The following is a 12,699-nucleotide window of genomic DNA, read 5'->3' as shown; positions in this document are numbered from 1 at the left end:
CCCTGTATAAGTTAGGGGACAGAGAAAATGGCCCTTAAACGGCACACTGAATTATAATGTTTTGCTAAAATTAATGTTATTTTTAAGGCGAGAGGAAAAATGGGATGAAGTAATGTATGCTGGTATGTTTTTCACTCTGAGGAATCACCCAGAGTGGCAAAAGAGTGTGGTATTAACCTAGCTCCACAAGATCCCTTAATATTAGCAATGGAAAAGGATCAGAGGGGAGGTTGTGGTTCCTTCTATGGAGCAACCAGAATGAAACACGTTGTAAGATAAAAAAACTTGTGCTAATGTATGTAAGATCTGAAGCCGGGGGGGGGTGGAGAGTAAAAAAACCCTGTGAAAGTGTTAAAGTATTGGGGTGAGTTTGTACAAAGCCCCGTACCCCCTCGAAGGTGCGGCTGAGTCACGCTGGACGCATGGCAGGGTGTTTGCTGTTTGCCTGCGAAGGCTGATATGTAATAACACAGACTTAAAGCAACAAGCAGCAGATTTGCATTCAGGGTAAGAAAGAGTTAAAACAGAAGTGCTGCTGCAGAGGCAGGCTTGTGTAACCTGCAGAGCAGAGCAGGAACAGCATCTCCTGCCCCGAACCCTTCGCTGGTGAGGAGGAGGGGGTTGCTGTTGCTGACGATTGAGCAGAAGGACCTGACAATGTCACCCCGAGTGCTGCAGCATTTGCAGCACAACAGGACCGGTAACGGCCCCTCTAGGGCAGGCAGCGGGTCTGAGGAGAGTAAAGGTGAATCTCTGATGGGGAAATTTAGATGTTTGAAAGTTAGTTGTGAATAGGACTGGATAAAGGTTCGAGTTGATTTTTACTAAGGTAATCGTGATGTAGAAAAGTTGGTGAATACAAAACCAACTTATTTGGTGTTAAACTTCAGTGAAAAGAATTTGTTACAGTTGTGGGAGCTGCTGGCCACCAGGAAAATATCCTGAAACCTTTAAAGTACAAACTAAGAAAACAAATAAGAATGCCAAATTCACCAAAATCTTTGTTGGGAAGAGATTTATTAGAACATCTAGACGTTTAAAGAAGGGGAAATGAATCCAAAAGTTAAAAATGATCAATTAACTAAAATGTTGAGCTTATCTTTAATTCAACAGAAAAGTGGAAGAGAAGACCTCCCTGAAGTAAAAGAAATCTTTAACCAGGTATATCTGAAAGTAAATTCCAAGTAAAGGGAAAAATGCTTTCCCTGTTACAGTAAAAATGATAAACAGGAGGCCTGCCTAGTTCAGGTAAAACAATATCCCTTGGTCAGCAAGGCTGTGGGGAATACTGCATAAAAAAAACTAAAATAAAATACACTCTGTAGTAGTTCTACTAATGTAAATCTGTGTTTTACCATGACTGTGACTTGTTATGGGATGCGCAGATGAAACTCTGCATTGACAACAAAGTACAAGGAATAAGGCTGGTCAAGTGCCTCCTACCACAATCAAGGGCAAGACTGGGTTGGCCTCTGTGTTTGCCACCAAGAAGGATCTTGAGCTCTGCTGCTGGCTGAAACCCAGTAGGCGTTGAGCGGTGGGGACATATGCCATGCCAGACCTTGATGTGAGGAATGGCCCCCTCTGTTATAAGAGGGTTGTCCAGGAAAGAAGAACATAAGATGGCCCATTAAGGCACTGATTTGGAAATTGGAAACCGCCTGGCCGACCATGAAGCCATACAAGTAGCAGAGGAGGTAGGAAAAGAGGAATTATCCTTAATACCAGATGGTAAAATCCAAACTGTAAGTACAGATCAGGAGCCAAATTATTCTAACTTATTTGAGGGATGGTCGTATAGTGGTACCATCCAATTTAATATGGACCACAGCCGTAATAGAACATAATAAGATGCATTGGGGAGCTGATAATTTATATAAAAGTCTAAATCAGAAATTGATAGGGCAGAAATTGTTTACTGTAATAAAACAGGTGACTCAGCATTGTGAAATGTGTTTGAAAATTAGCCAGGGCAACAGTGGCAAGTTGATTTTTCCAGACTCCCAAGAATTGAGGGGGTACCAATATTTATTAAATGAATGGACACCCCAACGTATCATACAGTATTATAAACCTGCAACTTGGAATCCTAATGAACTTATTAACGGCGCTCGAGAACCTATCTACAATCTGAATCATATCATTCGTCTACAGGCTGTCTTGGAAATTATTATTAATCAAACAGCTAAAGCTTTTGATGTTAAATGCAATTTATCAACACAGGATGGTTCTGGACTACCTGCTAGCCAAAGAAAGAGGTGTTTGTGGTAAAGTAAATGTCTCCAATTGTTGTTTGAAAAGTGATGACAATGGTGAGGTAGTTAAACAAACCACATCAGAGACAGGGAAGTTAGCCCATGTTCCCGTCTGAACTTGGAAAGACGAATATTGACTTGTTTTCCTGGCTTCTCGGGAGCCCCTGGGTAAAACGAATCCTATTTTATTTGTTATGTGGATTAGCCACCTTATTGTTTTTGCCATGTGTTGTTCCATGTTTATAAGATTAACTCAACACGTTATAACTAACATGCAATTTGCTATTATGGTTTCACCCGATGGCGTTAAACAAATGCGAGTAGTATGACAAAATGTACACACAAAATAACATTTTAATAGCCAACAAGAATTTGGAAACAATTAACTCTTAACAATTCAGATAATAATGTAAGCTGAGTAAAAAAAAAAATAGAATAGCAATAAAAACAAGCGCCAGGAACGCAAAGACGACGATATGGAAACGCCTTTTATACTTTTTCACCTCCGCCATAAGTTCTTGACGTGAGACAACAGAAAAACGCACCCTCTGCCTAAACAGCAACAGGAAAAAAAAAAAAAAAAAAGATATATATATAAAATTTTGATCTTCTTTCTAATGAACCATATAGGTTAAACGTTTTGAGAACACTCACCTTACAGAATGTTCAGAGGGCGAAATGTCCACTCTAGACCTTTCTTCTCTGGCAGGTGACGTGGTGGTCTGGTGGTGAAAAAACCTTACATTGAAAACTGGGACCTGTCATTTGGCCATAGTGCCATGAATGTTACCATTAACAGACTTACCGGAGTGGTAAGCTCGGGAAAGGGGTTTGGGACTTCATCTGGGCACGCAGTAGCCATTGTTGATCACGCGAATGGTCCGTGTATACCTTTGAACATGCGCATGCGCGATTTTAAAGCCCCACAGAATGTGCTGGAAAAATCTGGAAAGACCGCGCATGCGAAATCCCTATAGTCTAGCCATGATAGTGACGCATTAAAAAAAAAAAAAAAAAAAAAAAAAGAATGTGTTAAGAAAAAGTGTTATTTTTAAGTTTTGGTTTTGTATGTTATTATTATATGTATTACCCAACTACGCCTATTGTAATTGTGACGTATTACCTTGTGAGTGTTATGATAAATGTTGGGATTGTGGAAAAAGGTTTATTTGCAGTGCCGAGAATGAAAGTAGCGTCTAATAAACAATAATAGGATAAAAAGAAAAAGGGGGGATTGTAAGAAACTATGGACTAGGATATTGTTTATTAAGATTTATGTTAAGCATAATGTAAAGACTAGGCACCAGATATCCAGGATGCCTCTTGTGAAAAATAAGATAACCGCCAGATGTCCAGGATGCTGCTTGTAAAAGAGAAGATAACCGCCAGACAGAAACAAGACAGACGACCCCATATAAAGATATAGGAGTAAGGGGTTAACACCTCCACTACATCCAGGATGCTGCTTGTAAAAGAGAAGATAACCGCCAGACAGAAACAAGACAGACAACCCCATATAAAGATATATGAGTAAGGGGTTAACACCTCCACTACTTCATAAACACGAAAGTAAAAAGTATAAAAAAGGACTGTTTAAACTGCTCAGGACGGCAGTTGGCGGAGCGCAGACTCCCCTGTCGTCCAGCGCTGTTTTGCTCATATTCTACTTGCTATAATTAATAAAATTTTAATTGGATTATGATCCATTGTGGTCTCAATTTATAACATGGTTCATTAGAAAGAAGATCAAAATTTTATATATATTTTTTTTTTTTTTTTTTCCTGTTGCTGTTTAGGCAGAGGGTGCGTTTTTCTGTTGTCTCACGTCAAGAACTTATGGCGGAGGTGAAAAAGTATAAAAGGCATTTCCATATCCTCGTTTTGCGTTCCTGGCGCTTGTTTTTGTTGCTATTCTATTTTTTTTTTTTACTCAGCTTACATTGTTATCTGAATTGTTAAGAGTCAATTGTTTCCAAATTCTTGTTGGCTATTAAAATGTTATTTTGTGTGTACATTTTGTCATACTACTCGCATTTGTTTAACGCCATCGGGTGAAACCATAATAGCAAATTGCATGTTAGTTATAACGTGTTGAATTAATCTTATAAAACATGGAACAGCACATGGCAAAAACAATAAGGTGGCTAATCCACATAACAAATAAAATAGGATTCGTTTTACCCAGGGGCTCCCGAGAAGCCAGGAAAACAAGTCAATATTCGTCTTTCCAAGTTCCGATGGGAACATGGGCTAACTTCCCTGTCTCTGATGTGATTTGTTTAACTACCTCACCATTGTCATCACTTTTCAAACAACAATTGGAAACATTTACTTTATCACAAACACCTCTTTCTTCGGCTAGCAGGTAATCGAGAACCATCCTGTGTTGATAAGTTGCATTTCACGTCAAAAGCTTTAGCTGTTTGATTAGTAATAATTTCCAAGACAGCCTGTAGACGAATGATATGATTCAGATTGTAGATAGGTTCTCCAGCGCCGTTAATAAGTTCATTAGGATTCCAAGTTGCAGGTCCATAATACTGTATGATACGTTGGGGTGTCCATTCATTTAATAAATATCAGTACCCCCTCAATTCTTGGGAGTCTGGAAAAATCAACTTGCTACTGTTGCCCTGGCTAATTTTCAAACACATTTCACGTTGGCTGAGTCACCTGTTTTATTACAGTAAACAATTTCTGCCCTATCAATTTCTGATTTAGACTTTTATATAAATTATCAGCTCCCCAATACATCTTATTATGTTCTATTACGGCTGTGGTCCATATTAAATTGGATGGTACCACTATACGACCATCCCTCAAATAAGTCCACTTATTTATTTTATCATTCATATCCTGAATTACCTTTAAGTTTTCTTTAGAATAATTTGGCTCTTGATCTGTACTTACAGTTTGGATTTTACCATCTGGTATTAAGGTTAATTCCTTCTTTCCTACCTCTTCTGCTACTTGTATGGCTTCATGGTCGGCCAGGCGGTTTCCAATTTCCAAATCAGTGCCTTAATGGGCCATCTTATGTTCTTCTTTCCTGGACAACCCTCTTATAACAGAGGGGGCCATTCCTCACATCAAGGTCTGGCATGGCATATGTCCCCACCGCTCAACGCCTACTGGGTTGCAGCCAGCAGCAGAGCTCAAGATCCTTCTTGGTGGCAAACACAGAGGCCAACCCAGTCTTGCCCTTGATTGTGGTAGGAGGCACTTGACCAACCTTATTCCTTGTACTTTGTTGTCAATGCAGAGTTTCATCTGCGCATCCCATAACAAGTCACAGTCATGGTAAAACACAGATTTACATTAGTAGAACTACTACAGAGTGTATTTTATTTTAGTTTTTTTTATGCAGTATTCCCCACAGCCTTGCTGACCAAGGGATATTGTTTTACCTGAACTAGGCAGGCCTCCTGTTTATCATTTTTACTGTAACAGGGAAAGCATTTTTCCCTTTACTTGGAATTTACTTTCAGATATACCTGGTTAAAGATTTCTTTTACTTCAGGGAGGTCTTCTCTTCCACTTTTCTGTTGAATTAAAGATAAGCTCAACATTTTAGTTAATTGATCATTTTTAACTTTTGGATTCATTTCCCCTTCTTTAAACGTCTAGATGTTCTAATAAATCTCTTCTCAACAAAGATTTTGGTGAATTTGGCATTCTTATTTGTTTTCTTAGTTTGTACTTTAAAGGTTTCAGGATATTTTCCTGGTGGCCAGCAGCTCCCACAACTGTAACAAATTCTTTTCACTGAAGTTTAACACCAAATAAGTTGGTTTTGTATTCACCAACTTTTCTACATCACGATTACCTTAGTAAAAATCAACTCAAACCTTTATCCAGTCCTATTCACAACTGACTTTCAAACATCTAAATTTCCCCATCAGAGGTTCACCTTTACTCTCCTCAGACCCGCTGCCTGCCCTAGAGGGGCCGTTACAGGTCCTGTTGTGCTGCAAATGCTGCAGCACTCGGGGTGACATTGTCAGGTCCTTCTGCTCAATCGTCAGCAACAGCAACCCCCTCCTCCTCACCAGCGAAGGGTTCGGGGCAGGAGATGCTCTTCCTGCTCTGCAGGTTACACAAGCCTGCCTCTGCAGCAGCACTTCTGTTTTAACTCTTTCTTACCCTGAATGCAAATCTGTTACTTGTTGCTTTAAGTCTGTGTTATTACATATCAGCCTTCGCAGGCAAATAGCAAACACCCTGCCATGCGTCCAGCGTGACTCAGCCGCACCTTCGAGGGGGTACGGGGGTTTGTACAAACTCACCCCAATACTTTAACACTTTCACAGGGTTTTTTTACTCTCCACACCCCACACACCCCCCCCCCCGGCTTCAGATCTTACATACATTAGCACAAGTTTTTTTATCTTACAACGTGTTTCATTCTGGTTGCTCCATAGAAGGAACCACAACCTCCCCTCTGATCCTTTTCCATTGCTAATATTAAGGGATCTTGTGGAGCTAGGTTAATACCACACTCTTTTGCCACTCTGGGTGATTCCTCAGAGTGAAAAACATACCAGCATACATTATGTAAGAAACTATGGACTAAGATATTGTTTATTAAGATTTATGTTAAGCATAATGTAAAGACTAGGCGCCAGATATCCAGAATGCCTCTTGTGAAAAATAAGATAACCGCCAGATGTTGCTTGTAAAAGAGAAGATAACCGCCAGACAGAAACAAGACTGACGACCCCATATAAAGATATATGAGTAAGGGGTTAACACCTCCACTACATCCAGGATGCTGCTTGTAAAAGAGAAGATAACCGCCAGACAGAAACAAGACAGAAGACCCCATATAAAGATATATGAGTAAGGGGTTAACACCTCCACTACTTCATGAACACGAAAGTAAAGTATAAAAAAGGACTGTTTAAACTGCTCAGGGCGGCAGTTGGCGGAGCGCAGACTCCCCTGCCGTCCAGCGCTGTCTTTGCTCATATTCTACTTGCTATAATTAATAAAATTTTAATTGGATTATGATCAATTGTGGTCTCAATTTATAACAATTTCTGGTGCCGTGACTCGGATAAGGAACAGTGGGCTTTGGTCCTCCGGGGGGGCGCCCCGCGGCATTTCGCGGCCCCGCGACCAACAGCTTACTCCAACCTTACCGACGAACCTAAATTCTAGAATAATGAGCAAAGGAGAAACCGGTAAAATCCCATAAAAATTCTGTGCACGGGAGTCCGGACGAAGACGCAGGACGCGTAAGTATATTGCGAATTTGTTCGCGGGTTTTGCCGTTCGGGCGGGATTGGGTTTCCTGGAATATAACGAGTGAGAGGTTTGATATACTGAACCAAGCGAGTGCGGACTCTTAAGTACTGCGTCTCCCATCTCCCGCGAGGGACTGGGCCAGGAACAAGGGGAGCGAGTGAGTGTGTGTTTGTGGATATTCCAGAAGATGGGGGCGAAGGGCAGCAAGCCTTCGACTCCCATGGGAAGGGTACCCACTGTACCTAAGAATACCCCTCTGGCATGTATCTTAGACAATTGGAGATATTTCCCTGGAACCCTAGGGAAAGATAAGCAGAAAATGATAGAATATTGTACTAAGATATGGGGAGGGAAGAAGATTTCTAAAAATGTCTTTTGGCCAGTCTATGGGTCAGAAGAAGATTGGATAAGACAGCAATTAAACCTCTGGGTTAATAATAAAAAACCCCTTAACCCGGAGGAGAGTCAATATGCGGAGGTGTGGCTAGAAAGACCGGGAGCTAGACTTTACCCGCTGAATGAAATAAAAACTAAACAAAAGAAAAAGAAGGGAGAGTTAGACGAAACCCTTCTAACCCCCCCTCCTTACATTCCTCCTCCTGCTCCTGCAGAGGTCCCCAGAGCGCCCACTCCCCCACCAGAGTCAGAACAAGGGTCTCTCCCCCTCTTCCTAGACGCGTAACTGGAAGTCAAAAAGGGGCAGCTCAGATGTACCCCCTAAGGGAAATGCCCATGGGGGGACCTCAACCTGTGATCGGATATATTTCTGTGCCTCTAAATTCGGCTGACCTACGAGATTTTAAAAGGACCGAGATGGGAAACTTAATTGAGGACCCACTCGGAGTGGCAGAAAGATTAGATCAATTTCTGGGACCAAATCTTTATACTTGGGATGAGATGCAATCTATCCTTGGTCAATTATTTACTACTGAGGAAAGAGATATGATTAGACGAGCAGGAATGAGACTGTGGGATGCTCAGCATGCCCAGGGACCCCAAGCAGATATTAAATGGCCACTTCAAAAACCTAATTGGGATAACCAGGATCCGGCGCATAGAACTCATATGCAGGACCTGAGAACTATAGTAATTCAGGGGATTAGAGAAGCAGTACCCCATGGCCAAAATATCAATAAAGCATTTAATGAAATGCAAAAGAAAGATGAGAGCCCCACTGAGTGGCTGGAACGACTGAGGAAAGCCCTTCAGCTGTACTCTGGGGTAAATCCAGACGACCCTTTAGGGCAAGCACTCCTCAAAACTCAGTTTGTGGCAAAATCATGGGAAGATATCAGAAAGAAGATTGAAAAGTTAGAAGACTGGCAGAATAGAGGGTTGGATGAATTATTGAGGGAAGCTCAGAAAGTCTACGTAAGGCGGGAAGAAGAGAGCAGCAAGCGACAAATAAAAATGATAGTAGCAGCAGTCAGAGAGGATCACAAAGGGCGAACTGGTGAACACAGATCTGCTGGAACGAAACAAGGGAACGTAATAGTAAAAAAGGAACAGAGATATTGTTTCTACTGTGGAAAGAAGGGACATATAAAAAAGAATTGCAGAGAAAGGATCAGGGATGAGGAAATATTGAAAACGGAATAGGAGAGTCAGGGGCTTTATATTTTAGGGGACCGGAGTCATCATGAGCCCTTGATAAAATTAAAAATAGGACCCCATAAACAAGAGTTCACCTTTTTAGTAGACACTGGAGCTGAGAAATCAACTATTAAGCAAATACCTGAGGGATGTAAAGTTTCCCCTGAAAAAGTACAAGTAATTGGGACAAAAGGAGAACCCTTTAAAGTAAACAAAATCAAAAATGTGGTATTCGAAACTGAAAATAAATTTGGAATGGGTGAACTCTTGCTCGTCCCTGAAGCAGAATTTAATCTGTTAGGACGAGATTTAATTGTTGAATTGCAATTAGAAATTAAAGTAAAAAATCAAGAGCTAACAGTATCTGCTTATCCTTTGACAGTGGATGATCAAAAACAAATTAACCCTGATGTCTGGTACTCTCCGGACACAATTAGTAGACTGGAAATCCCACCGATTAAAATCCAAATTTCCGAACCCCACATACCTGTGAGGGTAAAGCAATATCCCATATCCCTAGAAGGACGGAGGGGATTAAAACCAGAAATTGATCGATTGTTAGCACACGGAATCTTAGAGCCTTGTATGTCACCCTTTAACACTCCCATTCTGCCTGTAAAGAAACCAAATGGGAACTATCGGCTCGTACATGATTTAAGGGAAATAAACAAAAGAACTATCACCCGGTTCCCTGTAGTAGCAAATCCATACACCCTACGAAGTAAGCTAGGACCCCATAAATCCTGGTATAGTGTGGCTGATTTAAAGGATGCCTTTTGGGCCTGTCCACTGGCAGAAGAATGCCGTGATTATTTTGCCTTTGAATGGGAAGACATAGAGACAGGCCGTAGACAGCAATTAAGGTGGACCGTGCTCCCCCAAGGGTTCACTGAGTCCCCTAATCTGTTTGGACAGGCCCTGGAAGAGCTCTTAAAAGAATACCAGGTACAAACGGGAAACGTGCTGTTACAGTATGTAGATGATCTGCTTATAGCAGGAAATAATAAGGAGGATGTAAGAAAAGAAAGCATTCGACTCCTAAATTTTCTTGCACAAAAGGGCCTACGGGTATCGCAAGAAAAGTTACAATTTGTGGAGGAAAAAGTGAAATATTTGGGGCATTATTTGTTTAACGGCAAGAAGATATTAGATCCAGAGCGCATTAAAGGAATTCTGGAATTACCTATGCCTGTCACAAAGAGGCAAATTCGGCAGGCATTAGGGCTATTTGGGTATTGTAGGCAATGGATAGAAAACTACAGCTTTAAAGTTAAATTCTTATATGAACAACTGTCTAAAGACAAAATACCCAAGTGGACCCCTCAGGATAAAGAGCAGTTTGCCAGTCTCAAAAGGGAGCTAAGTCAAGCACCGGCTTTAAGCCTCCCAGATTTAAAGCGGCCATTCCATTTATTCGTTAACATACATGAAGGAACGGCATTCGGAGTATTAACTCAGAAATGGGCAGGACAAAAGAAACCGGTGGCATACTTATCAAAGCTGTTAGACCCTGTGAGCAGGGGTTGGCCGAGTTGTTTACAAATTATTGTTGCTGCTGCCTTATTACTTGAAGAAACGAATCGTATTACCTTTAATGGAGAAGTTGTCCTATATGCACCTCATAATATAAGGGGGGTGCTTCAACAAAAAGCAGAAAAATGGCTTACAGATAGCCGACTGCTAAAGTATGAGGGAATACTCATAGAATCTCCAAAACTATCCCTAAGGACTATCAAAGCGGTTAACCCTGCAGAATTTTTATACCCAGGGGAAAGTACTGAGTTAGTACATAATTGTCTTCAAACAATTGAACAACAGACACGCATTAGACCAGACTTAGAAGAAGAAGAACTACAATGTGGAGAAGTACTATTTATAGATGGGTCATCACGAATAGTGGAAGGTAAACGATTGTCTGGATATGCCATCATTAAATCAGAGAAAGGAGAATTTAAGACAATAGAATCGGGCCCCCTAAGTGCCAGCTGGTCGGCTCAAGCCTGTGAGCTGTATGCATTGTGGAAAGCATTAGAGTCACTGAAGGGAAAGGATGGAACTATATATACAGACTCACGCTATGCGTACGGAGTAGTACACACTTTTGGGAAAATATGGGAGGAAAGAGGATTCGTTAACTCACAGGGAAAAGAACTGATACACCCAGAATTAATTCGGCGAGTTCTGGGGGCATTAAAAATGCCAAATAAAATAGCAGTTGTACATATAAAGGGACACCAGCGAGGTACAAGTTACCAAGTTAGGGGAAATAATGCAGCTGATACAGAAGCAAAACGAGTGGCAGGCAATTATAGTACGATTTTAACTATACAACAAATACCTGTTAGTAAAAATTTGAGGTTTGAGTCTGCAGAAAAGGAAAAACTAGAACAAATGGGAGCTAAGGAACAGGATGGTAAGTATATATTGCCAGATGGGAGAGAAGTTTTACCAAAGGGTATAGCACTCGAAATATTTTCAAAAATACACAGTAAAACACACTGGGGAACCCAGGCGTTAGTTGATCATTTTAATCAACTGTTTGCCTGTATAGGTGTATATAATGTAGCAAAAGCAGTTACAGCAGCCTGTGAGACCTGTCAAAAAGTAAACCGAAACAACATGAGGCAAAAACCTCTTGGAGGACGTTCCCCAGCATACAGACCCTTTTCACACATGCAGGTGGATTTTACTGAATTACCTAGGGTAGGGCGTTACAAATATCTCTTAGTACTGGTAGATCATTTAACCCATTATGTTGAGGCTTTTTCTACCTCCAGGACAACAGCTAACCAAGTTACTAAAGTGTTACTTGAACACATTATACCTCGATATGGAGTACCTGAGGTAATCGACTCAGACAGAGGAAAACACTTTGTGTCAAAAATTGTTAAAGATCTAACAGAAAGCTTGGGTATTAAGTGGGAATACCATACGCCATGGCATCCACAAAGTTCGGGAAAAGTTGAAAGGATGAATGGGGAAATCAAAACTATTCTAACTAAATTAATGATAGAAACCAAATTATCATGGATTAAGTGCCTACCCATGGCACTATTAATTCTCAGAACTAGACCCCGAGCGGATGTGGGAATATCAGCATTCGAAATGGTGTATGGAATGCCCTATAGAATTGAAAGCCCACAAACAAATATTTTAATTCGTGATCGTGTGATTAATGAATATGTTTTACAATTAGCAGAACATCGTAACAAGCTTTGGGAACGCGGACTGATTGTGCAACGACCCCCGTTGGACTTAAAAATTCATAATCTTAAACCTGGGGACTGGGTATTGGTTAAAACGTGGAAAGAAGAAACCCTAAAACCCAATTGGGAGGGACCTTATCTTGTTTTACTTACAACAGAAACAGCTGTCCGGACTGCTGAGCGTGGATGGACTCATGCCAGTCGCATTAAAGGCCCAGTGACGAGACCCCACTGGAAAGTAATTAGTACACCAGGTGACACCAAGATAACATTGAGAAGATAAAGTTATGATAGAGATTTTACTTGATTATTTTGACGCATTACCTTTTGGTATAAAGTGTGTATTGTTGTTTATATTTGCTATAGTTATCTCGCTTTTTATCTATTATATATGGAAA

General features: G+C 40.8%; 1 protein-coding gene and 1 long non-coding RNA gene across 2 annotated transcripts in view; one reads left to right on the top strand and one right to left on the bottom strand.

Annotated features, from left to right (window-relative positions):
• LOC308070786 overlaps window positions 1-12,699 on the bottom strand; it is a 290,385-nt gene that overhangs the window by 106,031 nt on the left and 171,655 nt on the right. The gene's annotated exons all lie outside the window — the stretch shown is intronic.
• On the top strand, window positions 9,823-12,655 carry LOC308070778 (protein NYNRIN-like). The gene is made up of 2 exons (XM_080405310.1): window positions 9,823-11,508; window positions 12,460-12,655. The coding sequence occupies exons 1-2, from the start codon at window positions 10,281-10,283 to the stop codon at window positions 12,582-12,584; spliced, it is 1,353 nt and encodes a 450-aa protein (XP_080261436.1). The 5' UTR covers window positions 9,823-10,280; the 3' UTR covers window positions 12,585-12,655.

This window comes from Falco punctatus, assembly GCF_963210335.1.
Source record: "Falco punctatus genome assembly, chromosome: 10".
Classification (NCBI taxonomy): Eukaryota; Metazoa; Chordata; class Aves; order Falconiformes; family Falconidae; genus Falco; species Falco punctatus.
The sequence above is the reverse complement of the archived record's forward strand: the minus strand, read 5'-3'. Positions and strand labels throughout refer to the sequence as shown.

Coding starts and splice junctions, on each gene's coding strand:
- LOC308070778 (XM_080405310.1), top strand. CDS start 10,281: ATGCCTGTCACAAAGAGGCAAATTCGGCAGGCATTAGGGCTATTTGGG. Junction 11,509..12,459: donor GGGAGCTAAGGAACAGGATG/GTAAGTATATAT, acceptor TACTTACAACAG/AAACAGCTGTCCGGACTGCT.